The sequence below is a fragment of the Stomoxys calcitrans genome, chromosome 5, assembly GCF_963082655.1.
Source record: "Stomoxys calcitrans chromosome 5, idStoCalc2.1, whole genome shotgun sequence".
Classification (NCBI taxonomy): domain Eukaryota; kingdom Metazoa; phylum Arthropoda; class Insecta; order Diptera; family Muscidae; genus Stomoxys; species Stomoxys calcitrans.
Window position 1 is genome coordinate 33,977,958 of NC_081556.1, and position 22,244 is coordinate 34,000,201.

A 22,244-nucleotide genomic window follows, 5' to 3' on the forward strand; every position below is an offset into this window, starting at 1 on the left:
AATTTTTTAAGCGCAATCCATGGTGATGGGTACCCAAGATTCGGCCCGGTTGAACTTGACAGGTTGTTACTTGTTTCAAATGGTAACCTATCGCTGCACATTTTTTCACGCCAGGATTCGAACCCAGGTGTTCAACGTCATAGGCGAACATGCAAATCTCTGCGCTATCGTGGTCTCTAGTCCTTAATGGAATGTTCATGGGAAAATTTGCGTTTGCAGTACCTCACATATGTCACCAGCATTAGGAGGGGATATCCACCGCTGACAATCATTACCACCCAAGCCACAAACATTATTTAAGACCACATTTATCCACATTTATTCTTATTGTCCTTCACAAAGTACATTTAGTAAAAAATATCTACACACAATATGTTGCTCACTAATTCTTTAAATCAATCACTTTCAAGAAAATACCATTCTTTGAAGACAAAAAGAACGAACTGTTGTCAACCTGTATAGGAGTTTCTGTCAAGGGGCAGCATTCGAAACGAAACCGTCTCAGCAAAGACACCAACCCAATTTTGGTTTGCATTTTTCCAAATCTCAGACCAATACAGTTTCGGGGTCCATCGCCAAATGGTAAAAAAGCACAAGGATGGCGTTTACTGCATGCACTTGGTTCGAAATTATCCGGATTGAACACATTTGGATTGGGAAAATATTCTGGATCGCGATGTATAGCATCTATGGGGATAATAACCATGGTGTCTCTCTCAATCACATGCGAGCTGTTGGGTATGGGATATTCATTTAGAGATACCCGTGCAAAGTAGGACAGAGTGGCATAGAGGCGTAAGGTTTCTGAAAGTAGTCCTCAAGTCAAAATGAATTGGAATTGGTATAAACTTTATCATACCTGATATAACTTGCTCTAAATATGCCATGTTGTGTATACTCTCATAGGTCATTCCTTCTTCTTCATTGTCTCGAAGGGTTTGCAGAATTTCTTCCCTCAGTTTATCCTGAATATCTGGATGTCTTGCCAATTCGTATAGACAAAAGGACATGGTGGACGAGGAGGTTTCAAAGCCAGCAATTAAAAATGAAAACACCTGTGCCGTTATTTGCTCCAAAGTCAAGCCATGAGACAAATCGATGCCCTTGCCCGCTTTGGCCAATTCCTCATTCTCAGCCTTAAGCTCCATTAATAAGTCCATAAAATCTTTGCGTTTTATGTTATTTTTCAAACGATAATCCATGGTCTGACGAACCATATCCAGAAAATATTTGGTCAAATCATCTTTGAAGAGCTTAAAATTTAATTTTCTCGCTATGCGAGGATTGGTGACTATGAATTGCTCCACTGCAGCATTATGGCGTTTATCGGTAAAAACAGATTTACCCATTTTTCGAAACACCTCCTGGGGATTCTGAAGGCAATTGGATGCAATGCCAAATACCCCATTGCCTATGACATCGGTGGTGAAACGGGCACAAAGATCCTTGAGTTCCACAACACCAGATTCGCCTAGATTTGCCGCCATTACCTCAGCGAAACGTTGGCCCACCTGAACTACTGTGGGAAACATGTATTTCATTTTGGCCGATGTAAATGCAGGAGTTAATTTGTGACGCATTGAGCGTCATTCCTCGCCCTCCAGCGTTACCAAGTGGGCCGACAAGGGATCGGCTTCGGGATTATTGAACATACCACGATCGGGGAAATTAGCAAAATCCTTTACGAGTATCTGCTTGATTAGATCCAAATCCAAGATCATTGCTGCTCTCTTCATGAATATGTAGACTCCTCCGATGGCAACTCCTTGGCTCTTGAAGTAGTTGTATAATCTATGGTTGATATCCCGAAAATGTTTGCTTTTACCAATGCCACTAAAATTCCCCACCAATGGCAATGGTGTTTCTTGGCAAATGCCTCTTCGCTTCCAATAGGTAAAAAAGCTAATCTGGTATAGAACCAGTAAAACTGGCACCACCAGCACCAGAACAACAAACAATGAAATCATTGTTGCCGAAATATGACTGCACGACTGGCCTCTTCCAAGGGTGAATGATGACTAAAGTTTTTTTAGTGGAGTACAAAACGGGAATGATGGTTGACTGCACTTAAAGAGAAATATTTTGGAAAGAGTATGGATATATGGTTATAGCGGACTTTATTTTTAACTACACAGCATTAAAGTCAGAGAGGATAGCCTTTTTTAGGAATTGAGGAGCAATATGGTTAGGTTTGGTTATGAGGCAGCTTCACTCGGAGACCTCAGGTACATTGTGTGCTCCCTAGCAGATAAAAACAAGTAAGAGAGTGCTAAGTTCGGCCGGGTCGAATCTTATATACCCTCCACCATGGATCGCATTTGTCGAGTTCTTCTCCCGGCATCTCTTCTTAGGCAAAAAAAGGGATATAAGAAAAGATTTGCTCTGCTATTAGAGCGATATCAAGATATGGTCCGGTTTGGACCACAATTAAATTATATGTTGGAGACCTGTGTAAAATGTCAGCCAATTCGAATAAGAATTGCGCTCTTTGTGAGCTCAAAAAGTAAAATAGAGAGATCAATTTATATGGGAGCTGTATAGGGCTATACACCGATTCAGACCATATTAAACACGTATGCTGATGGTCATAGGAGGCAAATCGGATAAGAATTTCGCCCTCTAGAGGCTCAAGAAGTCAAGACCCAAGATCGGTTTATATGTCAGCTATATCAGGCTATAGACCGATTTAAACCATACTTGGCAGAGTAGTTGGATATCATGACAGAACATGTCGTGCAAAATTTCAGTCAAATCGGATAAGAATCGCGCCCTCTAGAGGCTCAAGAAGTCAAGACCCAAGATCGGTTTATATGACAGCTATATCAGGCTATAGACCGATTTGGACCATACTTGACAGAGTTGTTGGATATCATGACAAAACATGTCGTGCAAAATTTCATTCCAATCGGATAAGAATTGCGCACTCTAGAGCCTCAAGAAGTCTAGACCCAAGATCGGTTTATATGGCAGCTATATCAGGTTATGGACCGATTTCAACCATACTTGACACAGTTGTTGGATATCATAGCAAAACACGTCGTGCAAAATTTCATTCCAATCGGATAAGAATTGCGCACTCTAGAGGCTCAAGAAGTCAAGACCCAAGATCGGTTTATATGGCAGCTATATCAGGTTATAAACCGATTTGAACCATACTTGGCACAGTTGTTGGATATCATAACAAAACACGTCGTGCTAAATTTCATTCCAATCGGATAAGAATTGCGCACACTAGAGGCTCAAGAAGTCAAGACCCAAGATCGGTTTATATGGCAGCTATATCAGGTTATGAAACGATTCAAACCATACTTGGCACAGATGTCGGGTATCATAACAAAACACTATGTGCAAAATTTCATTCAAATCGGATAAGAATTGCGCACTCTAGAGGCTCAAGAAGTCAAGACCCAATATCGGTTTATATGGCAGCTATATCAGGTTATGGACCAATTTGAACCATACTTGACACAGTTGTTGGATATCATAACAAAACACGTTGTGCGAAATTCCATTCCAATCGGATAAGAATTGCGCACTCTAGAGGCTCAAGAAGTCAAAATCCAAGATTGGTTTATATGGCAGTTATATCAAAACATGGACCGATATGGCCCATTTACAATCCCAACTGGCCTACACTAATAAGAAGTATTTGTGCAAAATTTCAAACTTCCTTCGGAAGTTAGCGTGCTTTCGAGAGACAGACGGACGGACGGACAGACAGACGGACGGACGGACGGACAGACGGACAGACGGACAGACGGACGGACGGACATGGCTAGATCGACATAAAATGTCGCGACGATCAAGAATATATATACTTTAGGGGGTCTCAGACGAATATTTCGAGTAGTTACAAACAGAAGGACGAAATTAGTATACCCCCCATCCTATGGTGGAGGGTATAATAAGGGAAAAGAAGACAGAGAACAACAGATAGAGATACAACTTAGTACGACATAACACAACAAAAACGACATCAAAATGAAACCAACTTACAAGAAAAAACAACTGAAAAAATGTTCGGCCGGGTCGAAAGTTGGACACCCATCACCTGAAGTATTTTTACTAACCACTCTTTTCAACCTAATCTAACTTAAACAACATTTGGTGGGAAATTCACATTTTAAGAAATCATAGGAGTTTCATAAAAATAAACTCTGATCTGTATAAAAATCGGCAAGGAGGTTTTTACATAGTACGGTTTCTTACATTTGTAAGATATGTCGCCAGCATTCGAACCCAGGCGTTCAGCGTCATGGGTGGACATGCTTACCTCTGCGCTACAGCGGCCATTGTTGGTTGGATGACGGGGAGGCTTAATACATTCCAAAGTCAAATTCCAGCGAAATGGGGTGATAGATGCTGCTTTTATGGGCTGAAGACCCTTAATCGGCAGATCGGTCTATATGGCAGATATAACTAAAAATTGTCCGATCAGAGCCATATCCAACTCGGATGTTGACAGGCATTAAACAACTCACTATTTCAAGCTTCTACAAAATCGGGTTATATATGCAGCTTTTTTGGGCTCTTAATCGGCAGATCGGTTCTTATGGCAGCTATATATCTGAATATAGACTGATCAAAACCATATTTGAGTGGGATATCGGAAGGCCTTAAACAACTTTTTGTTACTAAATTCATCGAAATCGTATAATCAATGCGCCTGTTACGGGCTTAAGGTCCTTAACAGGCATTTGGGTCTATAAGGCAGGTGCATGTGGGTTAGGTTAGGTTGAAAGAGGGTGTGCATATTAATCCGCCCCATGCTACTATGGACATACACCTAAGCACTGATAGAAAAAGGACGGTACTTTAGTGGTATAATTTTATTCGCGTTATTGGTAAATATTTTTAATACCCTTTGGTATCAATTTAATACCAGACGAAATGGGCTATTAAGAAATGAAAGCGTCAAACTTATATTCATGTCACCACAGCAACAGTGTTGCTTAGCGTTGAACTTAAAATATGAGCGCCATTACCAAATATTTGTTTTATTTTAATAAAATGTTTTAATACGACTTGTTCGCGTAAAAATGTGTTCAAATACTCGACAGCGGTGAAAATGGAAATAGTACAAACTCTACGGAGGTTATGTCTACTAAAAACATGATAACCTACCTTGTGTGGTAATCGATGCTGTGTTAAACAGATTGTAACTGAATGGTATTGAAACCAATACCAATTGCGTATTAAATCTGGTACAAACCATTTTTTATTTCATCTATACCATGCGGCATTACTTTGTTACCATACGGTATTGCTTTACTATCCTTACCGTTCGGTACTGAAATGAGCACGTTTTTTGTCAACTTTTCTCAGACTGTGAGCTCGTACCCGTATGTGTCCCATTATGATACCGGAAGTTATACTAACTTCCTTCTTACTTCCTTTCAGTAATAGCCGCTTCTTTTCACGAGGATATGATTTTCGCCGTCCTTTCGACAGGTTTAGGCGTTCATCCACGATCTTCATTCAGACTGAGTCGACGTGGTAGGCTTCGCATCCAGAGAAAAGTTGATGCCAAACGTGCTCATTTCAGTACCATACGGTATTGATAGTAAAGCAAAAACAATAACGGATTGTATGGATGAACCATAAAATGATTAGCACCGTTTGGTACTATATTTATAACCTAACTGGTATTGTTTTTAATACCTATCTGTTTTTGGTTTAAATACCAGATTTTATCTGGTATTGAATTAATACCAAATGGAATTAAAAATCTTTGCCAATAACGCGAACAAAATAATAACAAAAAAACGAGCAAAAAAGCGTTGGGTTAAGCCGGGCCGAACTTTGGATACCCACCACCTCGACTTTATATACGTAAACCACATTTCGTCAAAATCCAATGAAAAATGTATACCTTATACCCCATAGCAGCAATATCGAAATATGTTCCAACTTGGATCAAATACTAAAAAGTTCAAGGCATTGTTCAGTTGTGTATATCAAAATATTGGTCTTTTTAGTAGCTATATATAAAAATAAACCGATCTGCACGATATACGAAACGGATGTCGAAAAGCCTAACATAAGTCACTGTGTCAAATTTCTGTGAAATCGGACTACAAATGCGCCTTTTATGGGGCCAAGACTTTAAAACGAGATATCGGTCTATATGGCAGATATATCCACCGATCCGATCTAAGAAAAATTAAAGAAGAATGTCGAAGAGCCTAACACAACTCACTGTTCCAAATTTCAGCGAAATCGGACAATAAATGCGCCTTTTATAGCTCCAAAAGCTTAAATCTAGAGATCGGTCTATATGGCAGCTATATCAAAATCTGGACGGATCTGATCCAAGTTGAAGAAGAATATCGAAGGGCCCAACGCATGTCACTGTCTCACTGTAAATGCGCTTTTTATAGCCCCAAAATCTTAAATCGAGAGATCGGTCTATATGGCAGCTATATCCAAATCTGGACCGATTTGGGTCAAGTTGCAGAATGTTGTTAAAGAGCCTAACACAACTCACTGTCCCAAATTTTGGCGCAATCGGACAATAAATGCTCCTTTTATGGGCTCAAAACCTAAAACCGAGAGATCGGTCTATATGGCAGCTATGTCCAAATCTGAACCGATCAGAGCCAAATTGACGAAGGTTGTCGAAGGGCCTAACACAACCCACTGTCCCAAATTTCAGCATAATCGGATAATAAATGTGGCTTTTATTTTCCTAAGACTCTAAATCGGAGTATCGGTCAATATAGCAGCTATATCCAAATTTCGACAGATCTGGGCCAAACAGCAGAAATATATTGAAAGACATAACACAACTCACTGTCCCCAATTTTGGCAAAATCGGACAATAAATGCGCCTTTTATGGGCCCAAGACCCCAAAACGGAGTATCGGTATATATGGCAGCTGTATCAAAATCTGGACCGATCTGATCCAAATTGAAGAATAATGTCGGAGGGCCTAACACAACTCACTGTCCCAAATTTCAGCAAAATCCGATAATAAATGTGGCTTTTATTGACCTAAGACCTTAAATCGGAAGATCGGTCTATATGGCAGCTATATCCAAATCTGGACCGATCTGGGCCATATCGACGAAGGATGTCGAGGGGCCTAACATAACTCACTGTCCCAAATTTCATCAAAATCGGTCAATAAATGCGCCTTTCATGGGCTCAGGACCCTAAATCGGAGTATCGGTCTATTATTTTTATTTATTATTTATTAATAGATTGATTAAGAAATACAAAATAATACATGCATGTATATAATATTGATTCTTAAGCATACAATCTATATATGGCTTAGCACATATGCTGCTTGCCATGTTAAAATATTTAATCATTTATATAATTTTCAAACATCAAAACAGTTTATTATTAATTTTCTATATTTGATACAGCTTTCTAAATAAGAGTACAGAGAGGTAAGATTCGTGCCATTTAGTATGTTTAATGTTTCATTTTCTTCGAGACTTATTTTGTTAAAATAAAGTTTCCTAAATTCTTTCAAAATAGGACATTTTCCAATAAAATGTAAAGTATTTTCAGGTTCATCTGTGTTACAGATAGAACATATGCCAGTAGTGTTACTTCGAAATGCCCTGGAATTCAGATCAAGCAATCCACCTCTGGCTTTAATGATCAAGCTGGTAGCACGAGCAGAAAGATTCTCTGTCAGTGTTGGGATCATATTATAATCAAGATATGGGTAGAGATCGTGAAACTGAGAATTTCTGGCTGCCGATTCAAAACTCGGTCGGTATCGGTCTATATGGCAGCTATATCCAAATCTGGACCGATCAGAGCCAAATTGACGAAGGTTGTCGAAGGGCCTCCTAACACAACTCACTGTCCCAAATTTCATCAAAATCGGATAATAAATGTGGCTTTTATGGCCTAAGACCCTAAGTCGCCGTATCGGTCTATATGGCAGCTATATCCAAATCTGGACCGATCTCGGCCAAATTAACGAAGAATATCGAAGGGTCTAACACATCTCACTGTCCCTAATTTCAGCAAAATCGGATAAAAAATGTGGCTTTTATTGGCCTAAGACGCTAAATCGGAAGATCGGTCTATATGACAGCTATATCCAAATCTGGACCGATCTGGGCCATATTGACGAAGGATGTCGAGGGGCCTAACACAACTCACTGTCCCAAATTTCAGCAAAATTGGATAATAAATGTGGCTTATTATGGCGCTAAGACCCTAAATCGGGGGCTATATCAAGATATAGTCCGATAAAGCCCATCTTCGAACTTAACCTGCTTATGAACAAAAAAGAATCTGTGCAATGTTTCAGCTCAATATCTGTTAAAAAGACTGTAGCGTGATTTCAACAGACAGCCGGAAAGTGGTCCGACCTAGACAATAAGAAAATCCATGAAGGTTATTGTCAAATATCTTCTGAATATGTCCAACAATTGGACCCGGGAAGGATCTATGGGGTCTTGGGTATTTTTAACCCCCCAATCCTAGGCAATATGGGCATCAAATGAAAGGTATAAAGGAGTAGATTACGAGTATGCAAAAACATCTCCAAAAATTGGACCCGGGAAGGACCTACGGTGTCTTGAGAATTTTTGACGCTGTTAACATAGCCAAAATGGGTGTCAAATGAAAGGTATTAACAAGTAGATTACGACATATCTGTAATTTAATAAAGCTCTTAAAGATCTCTGAAGAAAAAAATAAATTTTCAAAAAAAATTGCGCTTTTTTTTAAACATAACACCCTTGCAATGGTTCGGGGAATAAAAGCACTTTATATTGGCAGATTAATAAGTCCAGGTGAGACGGAATTATTGGTTTTTTACCAAATTCCAACTTTTACAAGAGTTTCAAAACTAAATATCTATTTCTCTTTCGCTCTCAAACTATGAACATAGCCATAATTAGAGGCAACTTGCAATTAATTTTTTGGCGGCCAACTTTTATTCTCTTTGAAAATAAAAATAAATTAATTGTAGCTTTTTCCCAACCCATAGAGACTTCAGTCATCCATTGCTCATGCTAGAGTAAAGTTTGTGGAAACGCTTGAACCATGTTTCCATTATTCGTCATTTTGGGACTGATGGTTGTAATTGTGCTGATTCTATATCTAATAAGCTTTCACACATATTGGCAGAGAAGAGGTGTATGCCAGTTAACACCATTGCCGCTGGTGGGAAACTATCAGGGACTGGGCAGTAGCTATCATTTTCGAGATGTCAATCAACAATTGTATAATCATTTTAAAAGCAAAGGCCAGGCCTTTGGTGGCATCTATGTGTTCATGAAGAGAGCAGCGTTGATGGTGGACTTGGATCTAATCAAACTAATTCTGATAAAGGATTTTGCCAACTTCCCGGATCGTGGAGTTTACAATAATGCCGCAGAAGACCCTTTGTCGGCCCACATGATAGCATTGGAGGGCGAAGAATGGCGTTGCATGCGTCATAAATTGACTCCTACATTTACTGCATCTAAAATGAAATACATGTTTCCCACGGTGGTTAAAGTGGGTGAACGCTTTGCCAAGACCATGGCAGAAAATAGAGGCCCTACTGGGGTGTTGGAGCTTAAAGATCTCTGTGGACGTTTTACCACCGATGTCATAGGCAATGCCGTTTTTGGCATAGACTCCAATTGCCTTAAAAACCCCCAAGAGGAATTTCGCAAGATGGGTAACTCTGTGCTGACCGATAAACGTCATCATGCAGTAGTGGAACAATTCATACTCACCAATCCTGCTATAGCCAAGAAATTTCATATGAAACTCTTCAAAGATGATATGACAAAATATTTTCTGAATTTGGTTCAGCATATCATGCAGCAGCGTTTAGAAAATAATGAGAAAAGAAAAGATTTTATGGATTTGCTGTTGGAGCTAAAGGCCCAGGATGAGGAATTGCTTAAGGCTGAAGGCCGAGGAATTGATTTGTCTCATGGTTTGACTTTGGAACAAATCACTGCCCAATTATTTTCATTTTTAATAGCAGGCTTTGAATCATCCTCCACCACCATGGCCTTTTGTCTATACGAATTGGCATGTCATCAAGATTTGCAGGACAAATTAAGGGAAGAAGTTGTGAACGCCCTTAAAGAGAATCAAGGTGAATTGTCATTTGAGGCTATACAGGCCATGGGCTATTTGGATCAAGTAATATCGGGTAAGAATCTGAACAAAAAGTTGACTTACTCTTATTTATTTGCTTTCCCTATGGCGTTTCATTTTCAGAAACCTTGCGTCTCTATGCTCCTTTATCCTACTTGGCTAGAGTAACAAAAAATGATTATCGCATTGCCAACTCCTCGCATGTCATTGAGAAGGGCACCATGGTTATAATCCCCACCGATGCCATACATCGCGATCCCGAATATTTTCCCCAGCCAAATGTCTTCAACCCTGACAATTTTGAGCCCAGTGTCTGCAGCCAACGCCATAGCTGTACTTTTATGCCTTTTGGTGATGGTCCCCGAAATTGCATTGGTTTAAGATTTGGCAAAATGCAAACCAAAATTGGGTTGGTGTCTTTGCTAAGGCGGTTTCGTTTTGAATGCTGCCCTTTGACCGAAAAACCTATACAAATTGACAAGGGTTCCTTCTTTTTGGCCGCAAAGCATGGCATACAACTAAAGGTAGTCGATTTGGAGAGTGGATTTTAATATTTATAAGCACTCTTTGAACAAATATAAACTATAACCAGTATAACAACATTTGCAGTACTTGCTTACTCGGGTTTAGGGGCATGGCTTGAGCTGAACTCAATAAGTTTCCGGCATAGTGTCAATGCACGCAAAAAAATAATTCATTAGTTAGACACCATTTTGGAAAGGGCATGAAAGGCCACTCTTGCCCTTTACACCTGCAAGAGAGCCATTGGCACAAGTTGGGGGTTGCTGCAACTTTTGCCAATGCAGTTGTCGGACCTTTTACGCTATATGGTGTTGTGGTCTGGTGGACGGCGCTTCAAAAGTCCATCTACTGCTCAATACTTAACCGGATCCAAAGGATGGCTTGTTTGTGCAAAGGGCAAGAAAGGCTACTCTTGCCCTATACAACTGCAAGAGAGCCATTGGCAAAAGTTGGGGGTTGCTGCAACTTTTGCCAATGCAGTTGTCGGACCTTTTACGCTATATGGTGTTGTGGTCTGGTGGACGGCGCTTCAAAAGTCCATCTTCTGCTCAATACTTAACCGGGTCCATAGGATGGCTTGTTTGTGCAAAGTGCAAGAATGGCCACTCTTGCCCTATACAACTGCAAGAGAGCCATTGGCAAAAGTTGGGGGTTGCTGCAACTTTTGCCAATGCAGTTGTCGGACCTTTTACGCTATATGGTGTTGTGGTCTGGTGGACGGCGCTTCAAAAGTCCATCTTCTGCTCAATACTTAACCGGGTCCATAGGATGGCTTGTTTTTGCAAAGGCCAAGAAAGGCCACTCTTGCCCTATACAACTGCAAGAGAGCCATTGGCAAAAGTTGGGGGTTGCTGCAACTTTTGCCAATGCAGTTGTCAGACCTTTTACGCTATATGATGTTGTGGTCTGGTGGACGGTGCTTCAAAATTCCATCTACTGCTCAATACTTAAACATATCCAAAGGATGGCTTGTTTGTGCATCACAGCCGCACTGAGGACGACAACATCTGAGGCACGGAAACCAATGCTTCATCATATGCCTCTGGACATTGTGGCTACCCAAATTGCAGCGACCACTGCCGTGAGGTTAAGAGGACTTTCTCAATGGTTATGTGGCGGCCACGGACACTGTGTTATCCTTGACACAATATCCAATGTTCCAGGCAGTGTGGATTACACCCTATCTGAGCCGCTTTTTATACCCTCCACCATAAGATGGGGGGTATACTAATTTCGTCATTCTGTTTGTAACTACTCGAAATATTCGTCTGAGACCCCATAAAGTATATATATTCTTGATCGTCGTGAAATTTTATGTCGATCTAGCCATGTCCGTCCGTCTGTCCGTCCGTCCGTCCGTCCGTCCGTCCGTCCGTCCGTCCGTCCGTCCGTCCGTCCGTCTGTCTGTCGAAAGCACGCTAACTTCCGAAGGAGTAAAGCTAGCCGCTTGAAATTTTGCACAAATACTTCTTATTAGTGTAGGTCGGTTGGTATTGCAAATGGGCCATATCGGTCCATGTTTTGATATAGCTGCCATATAAACCGATCTTGGGTCTTGACTTCTTGAGCCTCTAGAGTGCGCAATTCTTATCCGATTGGAATGAAATTTTGCATGACGTGTTTTGCTATGATATCCAATAACTGTGCCAAGTATGGTTCAAATCGGTCTATAACCTGATATAGCTGCCATATAAACCGATCTTGGGTCTTGACTTCTTGAGCCTCTAGCGTGCGCAATTCTTATCCGATCAGAATGAAATTTTGCACGACGTGTTTTATTATGATATCCAACAACTGTGCCAAATATGGTTCAAATCGGTCTATAACCTGATATAGCTGCCATATAAACCGATCTTGGGTCTTGATTTCTTGAGCCTCTAGAGTGCGCAATTCTTATCCGATTGAAATGAAATTTTGCACGACGTGTTTTCTTATTATATCCAACAACAGTGCCAAGTATGGTTTAAATCGGTTCATAACCTGATATAGCTACCATATAAACCGATCTGGGGTCTTGACTTCTTGACCCTCTAGAGGGCGCAATTCATATCCGATTGGAATGGAATTTCGTACGACGTGTATTGTTATGATACCCAACAACTGTGCCAAGTATGGTTCAAATCGGTTCATAACCTGATATAGCTGTTTGATTTCTTGAGCTTCTAGAGGGCGCAATTCCTATCCGATTTGGCTGAAATTTTGCATGACGTATTTTATTTTTACTTTCAACAACTGTGTCAAATAAGGTTCAAATCGGTTCATAACCTGATATAGCTGCCATATAAACCGATCTGGGATCTTGACTTCTTGACCCCTAGAGGTCGCAATTATTATCCGATATGCCTGAAATTTTGTACGATGGATCCTCTCATGACCATCAACAAACGTGTTTATTATGGTCTGAATCGGTCTATAGCCCGATACAGATCCCATATAAATCGTTCTCTCTATTTTACTTCGTGAGCCCCAATGGGCGCAATTCTTATACGAATTGGCTGAAATTTTACACAGGTCTCCAACATATAATTTAATTGTATTCCGAACCGGACCATATATTGATATCGTTTTAATAGCAGAGCAACTCTTTTTTTATATCCTTTTTTGCCTAAGAAGAGATGCCGGGAAAAGAACTCGACAAATGCGATCCATGGTGGAGGGTATATAAGATTCGGCCCGGCCGAACTTAGCACGCTTTTACTTGTTGATAATAAATACTGTACCACTATGCCTGATAGAACCGATTGGAACTACAATATCCCTGGTAAAAGAAGTTACATAGATTTCTATATGGATGGTTCTAAACTAAACGACCAGGTGGGCTTTGGGGTGTACTCTCAAGATCTAGAACTGGTCATATCGAAGAGGTTACCCGACCACTGCGGTGTGTATCAAGTGGAGATTTTTGCCTTTAAGGAAGTGGTGGAATGGCTAAGATATAATGTCATTACGACGAAATGTAGAAATATCTTCTCAGACAGCCACTAAATCCCTGGGGAACGCATTTCTGAACACAAAAACTGCCCTCGACTGTCGCAGATCTCTCAACGAGATGACTGAACAGTTCAAAATTCACCTGTTCTGGGTACCGGGCCACAGAGATATCCCAGGGAATTGTAAAGCGGATGAGCTTGCGAGACTAGGAACTACCCTACACATTCCAGGGATAGAGTATGTGGTTACGCCTTAAGCGACATGTAAGCTATGTTTTCAGGACCAGGCCCGAAGGGCAACAAATGATAGGTAAAAATTGCAAATTTTGCCGATGAACATTCCACTAAGGAACAGGGGCAAACTTCTCACATATCAATCCGTTTCAAATTTATATCAGTCCGGTTCAAACTTAAGCTCATTGATAAGGGGCCTCCTTTTTATAGCCGAGTGCAAACGGCGTGCCGCAGTGCGACACCTCTTTAGAGAGAAGTTTTATATGGCACAGTACCTCATAAATGTTGCCAGCATTAGGAGGGGAAAACCAACGCTGAAATTTTTTTTCTGATGGTCTCGCCTTGATTCTAACCCATGCGTTCAGCGTCATAGGCGGACATTCTAACCTCTGCGCTACGGTGGCCTCCATGAATGATAGGTGGTCACATTCCAAAACTACGTGGCCTCATTTAAACTTGAAAAGGTCTACTACTTTGCTGTCATTGGCTAGAACAGACGTCATTACAAATCACTGTCTAATCATAAGACATGCTGATAGACTGAAGGTTGCCAGCAACGACTTTTGCAAAAGCTGTAGGGACATCGAAGAAGAAGAGACTAAAGAACATCATCTGTGCGAGTGTTTCGCACTAGCAGTTAGACGGAGTTCCATTCTAGGTTCTCATTTCGGATGTGAACATTCGCAAGATGTTGGGCTTTTTAAAGCAACATGGATGTTTCAACGGTAGGAACTAGAAGGCATCTTCCTTCTTCTGTTCCTGTGGTATCACAATGGACGAAAACGTCTAAGTGTGTCTGAAGCAGACTGCCACTTAAACCTAACCTAACCTAGACACTTTGTTTACGATATAATTGCAAGAATTTGTGGGGAATACAAAGCATGGGTATTTTTTTAGGGCGCAAAATATGGTCAAACAATCTGTGAGCTGTAGAAATTCTTATTGACTCCAGCCTGGCGCCGTTTGGTGTGGTGTATTGTGTTTGTGGTGTTGTAAATCATTTTTCCCGGAAAACTTCAGTGAGGCACAACCCGCATACCTCAAAGGCAGATCGGTGGAGACCGCCCTTCACGAGGTGGTACAGAAGGTCGAGACGTCTCCCCGACAGAAGGAGTACACTTTGGCACCCTTCTGGGATATTGAGGGGGCCTTCACTAATGTGGAGTTAGGGGCTATAGTCGCCGCACTGGACCGCAAGGGGATTCACCCCTTAATCTCCCAGTGGACCAATTATATGCTTTATGGCAAGATTATTAATGTGAACCTGGGCGATAGTGTGGTCAGAAAGTGGGTGACCAGAGAAACGCCCCAAAGAGGGGTGATCTCGCCAATTCTACGGAACTTCGTGATAAATGAAATCCTGATGGGTCTCGTTGGGGGCGGCACGAGGATTATCGCTTATGCGGACGACGTCGAGCTGCTGGTAAGCGCCAGGTTTCTGTCGACGACCAGCGAGATCGTGGAAGGGTCACTGAGAAGGTTGACGCGATGGGCTGCCAGAAATTGGTTGAGGACCAACCCAGGGAAATTGGAGCTGGTGATCTTCACGCGTAGATATAAGATACCGGAGCTTAGACTCCCGTCCTTGGACGGGGTCACCCTGCGGATGTGGAAGGAGGCGAAGTACCTAGGCAAAGTCTTCGATTCAAGACTGACCTGGAAGAGGAACACCAAAGAAAGAGGCCGTAGGGCACTATGCGCTTTTTACTCCAGCAGGAAAATATTCGATAGGAAGTGAGGGTAACTACCAAAATGATTTATTCGATACATACGGCCATTGTGAGACTTGGAAGCACTTGTATAGTGGAATGCCATAGGCAAGAGGACGCGTGCGAGGGAGTTCGAGAAGGTCGGAGGCGATGCTGGATATGTAGCCCATTAAAGCCTATATTCTGAACTACACCGCCAGGGTCGCGCTCGGTCGGCTGAGGGTGCTCGGCATGCTAAAGGAGGTTAATAGCGGCCATAGTTCGATTTTGGGTGTAATGGATGCGGAGGGTAGACTGAGGAGGATCTCCGATTACCTGGCATCAGTGCCGACTGGAGAGCATTCAAATGCAAATGCAAAAAAAGGCGCAGCGCAGGCAGGCCTGGAGGCGATGCTGGATATGAAGCCCATTGAGGCCTATATTCTGAACTATACCGCCAGGGTCGTGCTTAGGCTGAGGCTGCTCGGCATGCTAAAGGAGGTTAGTGGCGGCCACAGTTAGATTTTGGGTGTTATGGCTGCGGAGGGTAGACTGAGGAGGATCTCCGATTACCTGGCATCAGTGCCGACTGGAGTGAGAGCGTTTAAATGCAAATGCAAAAAAAAAATGCAAATTTTGCCCATGACCATTCCACTAAGGAACAGAGACAAACTCCTCATCTATCAATGAGTGCACACCGATTCAAGTTTAAGCTCAATGATAAAAGGCCTCCTTTTTATAGATGAGTCCGAACGGGGTTCCGCAGTGCGACACTTTTTTGGAGAGAAGTTTTAGATGGCATAGTACCTCACAAATGTTGCCAGAATTAGGAGGGGAAAGCCGCCGCTGAAAATGATTTCTAATGGTCTCGCCAGGATTCGAACCCAGGCGTTCAGTGTCATATACGGACATGCCAACCTCTGCGCTACGGTGGCCTTCGAAGTGAGGGATTTCGCTATTCGATTTCTTTAGAGGGACGAATGGAGGGCGAATGCTGTACTTGAGTAGGATGAGACCTCCATCTACACAGATGGCGGCTCCAAAATGGAGTCAGGGACTGGATTGGGGTGTACTCTGATGCACTCAATATCAATATGTCTTTAAGACTGCGAGTATGTCTTTAAGACTGCGAGTGTATGGTCTTTCAGGCTGAGGTCTATGCCCTTTCAAAGGCCGCAAGAGAAATTCTGGTAAGGGACTTACCCCCCTCGAAACTTAGAATTTATGTGGACAGTATGGCGGCGCTCAAGGCCGTAGGGTCGAGGATGGTGAGGTCGGGGATGGTGAGGCCGATAATGGTGAGGCCGATAATGGTGAGGCCGATAATGGTGAGGCCGATAATGGTGAGGCCGATAATGGGGAGGCCGATAATGGTGAGGCCGAGGATTGTGAGGTCGAGATGCGTGGCGAATTGTTTGGAGTCCCTCGATAGGCTCCGCGCCCACGATGTGACGCTGACATGGGTTCCTGGGCATGAAGGGATCCCAGGAAATGAGAGGGCGTACGAGTGCGCCAGGAGGGGTTTGTCTGCACCGTGCCGTACCAGTCATCGGACTTGCCCACGTGCCATTTGTCGAGCTACTGAACACAGTAGAGGAGATGGCCAGGGCGGCATCGGTGGTGGGACTCGGTTATGGTTGCCGGACTGCAAAGGCGCTATGACCGGTCATCGACCAGAGGAGGACGAGGGAGTTGCTGGAGTTCGTTAAGAGGTCGATGAGTACCTTGAAAGGGGTCATAACCGGCTTTTGGGCCATAGGCCGCATGGGAATGCCGCACAATGACTTCTGTAGGAGTTGCCTCGATGAGGATGAGGAGGAGATTATTGATCACTTGCTGTGTTCTTGTCCGGGTTTGCAGAGATGCAGGCTCTCCTTTCTGGGGAGCTTTTTCTTCTGTGATTTGGGCGAACTTGCGAACGTACCTCTGGTATGTCTCCTGAGATTTGTTGAAGGATCGGGAGGGTTCTGACAGGGGGTTCCATAAGCTCCGGCGTATATACTTCCGTGCTTGAGTGGGGCGGGCGTTTCTTAACCCCCCGCTCGGGTTCTCCATTCCTCTTGTCTTTCTTTTATTCGTATATAACTTCTGTTCGAGGTCTCACATCTTCTTTCTCTTCCCTTTCTCTCTCGAGGGGACCACAATGGGCCAAACTGGCCTCCGAGTGAACTCGTCTTTGGTGGGCAACCTATACCACCTAACCTAATCATCTTCTAAAGTAAAATTTGATAAATTTTCACTTTACATCCTCACACACTAAGCTTTACCCAATGAGTGAGTGACGCTGGATATAAAATAACCAAGAGCTTCCATTTTTCGTGTAAAAAATCATCTTTTGCTGTAAACAAAGCATTTTCGGCTTAAAATAATTTTTTAGTTTTTGCTTATAAGCTATCTACGGACAAAGTTTTTAAGTGGAGATCTAAATTTGTTTGACCGCTATATTGATTTTGACAAACGCAAGGATACATCGAATAAGAATGTAAAGACGATCAAAAAGTTGTATAATTCATGGGATCGCAGAGCGATATTTCGAAGTGTTAAAAACGAAATGGCGATATTATTATACCCCCATCCTATGGTGTAAATATTTCAAACATTTGCAAATTTGTGTATACTGGAGTGATGTCATTGTTCTTGTAGCTTTTTTGTTTTGTTCGAGATTCATTCAACTTTGATATCTCTACAATAAACACATTAACTGATGTATTCCAGTGTTCGAATTGGCAAATGCTTCACTTACATACATTCAGTTACATACATTCACTTACATACATTCACTTACATACATTCAGTTACACACATGCATATGTATATTCACCCCCACTCATCGAATTTCCCTCATCGAATTTTGCAAACGAATAAGCTTTTAACGTTGCAAATGTATGGCGAAAGCACAAATTCTTTAATTAAACAAAAAGCTTGCCATTTTCACAGCAGATCGTTGAACGGAAAATATATGTAATGCCTAGTGGTCAGTTCAACGAAAACCAACATGGCACAGAGGTTATCATGGCCGCCTATAGCGCTGAACGCCTGGATTCAAATATTGGCAAGAATATTAGTAAATCATTTTTCAGCGGTGGTTATCGCCTTCTAATTCTGGCGACATTTGTGAGTTATTAAGCCATGCACAAATTTTTCCTTTAACAGATGTCGTATTGCGGCACGGTGTTCGATATCGAGTGTAAAAAAACCATTACCATTGGATATAAACTTCAATCGTATGGCAGGCTTTAAAGACTTCTGTGAGTCTGTTTGTCGGTCTGTTCGCCTGCCACATTGATGATCTCCCTATGTCGGGTCTTAAAGTAAAAACAACAAACAAGTAAAAATCTGGTAAGTTCGGCCGGACCGAATTTTGAGAACCATCCAACATGAATTCTGCTAAATAACTGCGGCTTGGTAGGGCTCAAGAAGTCAAATCGGGAGATCGGTTTATAGGGGAACTATATCTGGTTCTTGAGCGATTTGGACCGTACTATGCACAGTTGTAGACCGATTTAGGGTCTTAGGAGCATTAATACTCACCACCGAAGGATGGTGGTATATTCATTTTGTCATTCTGTTTGCAACACATCGAAATATCCATTTTGGACCTTATAAAGTATATATATTCCTGATCAGCGTAAAAATCTAAGATGATCTAGCCATGTCCGTCCGTCTGTCTGTTGAAATCACGCTACAGTCTTTAAAAATAGAGATATTGAGCTGAAATTTTGCACAGATTCTGTTTTTGTCCATAAGCAGTTTAAGTTCGAAGATGGGCTATATCGAACTACATCTTGATATAGCCCCCATATAGACCGATCCGCCGATTTAGGGTCTTAGGCCCATAAAATTCACATTTATTAACCGATTTTGCTGAAATTTGGGACAGTGAGTTGTCTTAGACCCTTCGACATCCTTCGTCAATGTGGCACAGATCGGTCAAGATTTGGTTATAGCTGCCATATAGACCGATGCTCCGATTTAGGGTCTTAGGCCAATAAAAGCCACATTTATTATCCGATTTTGCTGAAATTTGGGACAGTGAATTGTGTTAGGCGCTTCGACATCCTTCGTCAATGTGGCACAGATCGGTCCAGATTTGGATATAGCTGCCATATAGACCGATCCCCCGATTTAGGGTCTAAGGCCAATAAAAACCACATTTATTATCCGATTTTGCTGAAATTTGGGACAGTGAGTTGTGTTAGACCCTTCGACATTCTTCATTAATTTGGCACAGATCGGTCCAGATTTGGATATAGCTGCCATATAGACCGATCCACCGATTTAGAGTCTTAGACCCATAAAAGCCACATTTGTTATCCGATTTTGCTGAAATGTGGGAAAGTGAGTTGGCTTAGGCCCTTCGACTTCTTTTTTCAATTTGGCTTTGATCGGTTCAGATTTGGAGATAGCTGCCATATAGACCGATCCACCGATTTAGAATCTTAGACCCATAGAAGCCACTTTTATTATCCGATTTTGCAAAAATTTGAGACAGTGAGTTGTCTTAGGCCCTTCGACTTCTTTTTTCAATTTGGCTTTGATCATTCCAGATTTGGAGATAGCTGCCATATAGACCGATCTCCTGAATTAAGGTCTTGGACCCATAAAAGGCCCATTTATAATCCGATTTCGCTGAGATTTTACACAGTGACTTATGTTAGGCTTTTCGACATCCGTGTCGTATATGCTCAGATCGGACAATATTTCGATATAGCTACCAAAAAGACTAATATTTTGTTCCACATATTATCTGATTTCTGATACACCCAATTGATCAATTAAATTTCAAAGACATGATGCTTCTTTTGGGCAAATTGAGCCATAGGTTAGGTTATCTTGAAAAGAGGGTGTGGATATTAACCCAGCCTATGCCACTATGGACAAACACCTAAGCCATCATTCGGCTTGTTGTGCACTCTAAATACTAAAATATAACCCAAAAAAAAAAAAAATCTTAGAAAGGAAATCCGTGCTGCTAACAAAATCCCTAATTGTTCTTCATTCCACGACCTAAAGTCGCTTCAAGTTTGATATTAAATCCCCTCCTAAGTGCTGGTGATGTTAGCCGCGAAAGCCGGCCAATGACATGGGAAATGCGACCTTAAGTCCCTTCAAGTCTGATAATAAATCCCCTCCTAAGGGCTGGTGTTGTTAGCCGCGCAAGCCGGGCAATGGCATAGGAAATGCTCCAGCGTCTCATCATGTTCCCCATATGCCATTCACATTGTGAATCTATTTTGCATAAGTTTGCTCGTTGTCCTATGTGTCCTTACCATAAACAATACTGATCCCGTAACCTTCAGTATTAACCCCGTCTTGTCAATATGCGGATCTCCCCATAGGATTTTCATCGTTCTTCTGACCGTTTCACTGTTCCACAGTGTTACAAGCGATCTCGCTGCCTGAATCTGAATCGGAAACACCACCTTTACATAAAGGCTGGGAACGCCCATCCCTCTGGTTTATCCGTCTCTTCCTCATTCGTTAGACTGACAACTGGATGTGCGCTTGAAGCATTACTCTCGCCTACAGATGCCAAGGCACGCAGACCTATAGGAGGGACGGACAACAGGCTACGGTCTGAAGGTTTTTCATAATAGGTAGCACCTATTCCAAGATACAGATATTTTTCTTTGAGGATAATTTTTTACATTTTATACCCTCCACCATAGGATGGGGGGTATACTAATTTCGTCATTCTGCTTGTAACTACTCGAAATATTCGTCTGAGACCCCATAAAGTATATATATTCTTGATAGTCGCGATATTTTATGTCGATCTAGACATGCCCGTCCGTCTGTCCGCCCGCCGCCCGTCCGTCCGTCTGTCTGTCGAAAGCACGCTAACTTCCGAAGGAGTAAAGGTAGCCGCTTAAAATTTTGCACCAATTCTTTCTACTAGTGTAGGTCGGTTGGTATTGTAAATGGGCCATATCGGTCCATGTTTTGATATAGCTGCCATATCAACCGATCTTGGGTTTTGACTTCTTGAGCCTCTAGAGGGCGCAATTCTTATCCGTTTGGAATGAAATTTCACACGACGTGTTTTGTTATGATATCCAACAACTGTGCCAAGTATGGTTCAAATCGGTCCATAACCTGATATAGCTGCCATATAAATCGATCTTGGGTCTTGAATTCTTGAGCCTCTAGAGTGTGCAATTCTTATCCGATTAGAATAAAATTTTACACGACGTGTTTTGCTATGATATCCAACAACTGTGCTTAGTATGATTTAAATCGGTTCATAATCTGATATAGCTGCCATGTAAACCGATCTTGGGTCTTGACTTCTTGAGCCTCTAGAGGGCGCAATTCTTATCCGATTGGAATGAAATTTTGCACGACGTGTTTCGTTATGATATCCAACAACTGTGCTTAGTACGATTTAAATCGGTTCATAATCTGATATAGCTGCCATATAAACCGATCTTGGGTCTTGACTTCTTGAGGCTCTAGAGTGCGCAATTCTTATCCGATTGGAATGAAATTTTGCACGACGTGTTTTGTTATGATATCCAACAACTGCGTCAAGTATGGTTCAAATCGGTTCATAATCTGGTATAGCTGCCATATAAACCGATCTTGGGTCTTGACTTCTTGAGCCTCTAGAGGGCGCAATTCTCATCCGATTTGGCTGACATTTTGCATGAGGTGTTTTGTTATGACTTCCAATAACTGTGCTAAGTATGGCTCAAATCGATATAGAACCTGATATAGCTGCCATATAAACCGATCTGGGATCTTGACTTCTTGAACCTCTAGAGGGCGTAATTCTCATCCGATTTGGAAGAAATTTCG

The 22,244-nt window shown here is 42.0% G+C and overlaps 2 protein-coding genes across 2 annotated transcripts; one reads left to right on the top strand and one right to left on the bottom strand.

Moving 5' to 3' along the window:
- Nucleotides 1-309: 309 nt before the first annotated feature.
- LOC106083663 (probable cytochrome P450 6a14) lies at nt 310-2,029 on the bottom strand. Its single transcript, XM_013246813.2, is given in 2 exon segments — nt 310-804; nt 860-2,029. Coding segments are annotated over 2 exon segments (1,530 nt in total). The 5' UTR covers nt 1,968-2,029; the 3' UTR covers nt 310-382.
- Nucleotides 2,030-8,968: 6,939 nt separating this feature from the next.
- Nucleotides 8,969-10,674, top strand: LOC106083662 (probable cytochrome P450 6a14). The gene is made up of 2 exons (XM_013246812.2): nt 8,969-10,127; nt 10,196-10,674. Exons 1-2 carry the CDS (start codon nt 9,020-9,022, stop codon nt 10,621-10,623), a joined length of 1,536 nt encoding a protein of 511 aa, XP_013102266.2. The 5' UTR covers nt 8,969-9,019; the 3' UTR covers nt 10,624-10,674.
- Nucleotides 10,675-22,244: the final 11,570 nt, after the last annotated feature.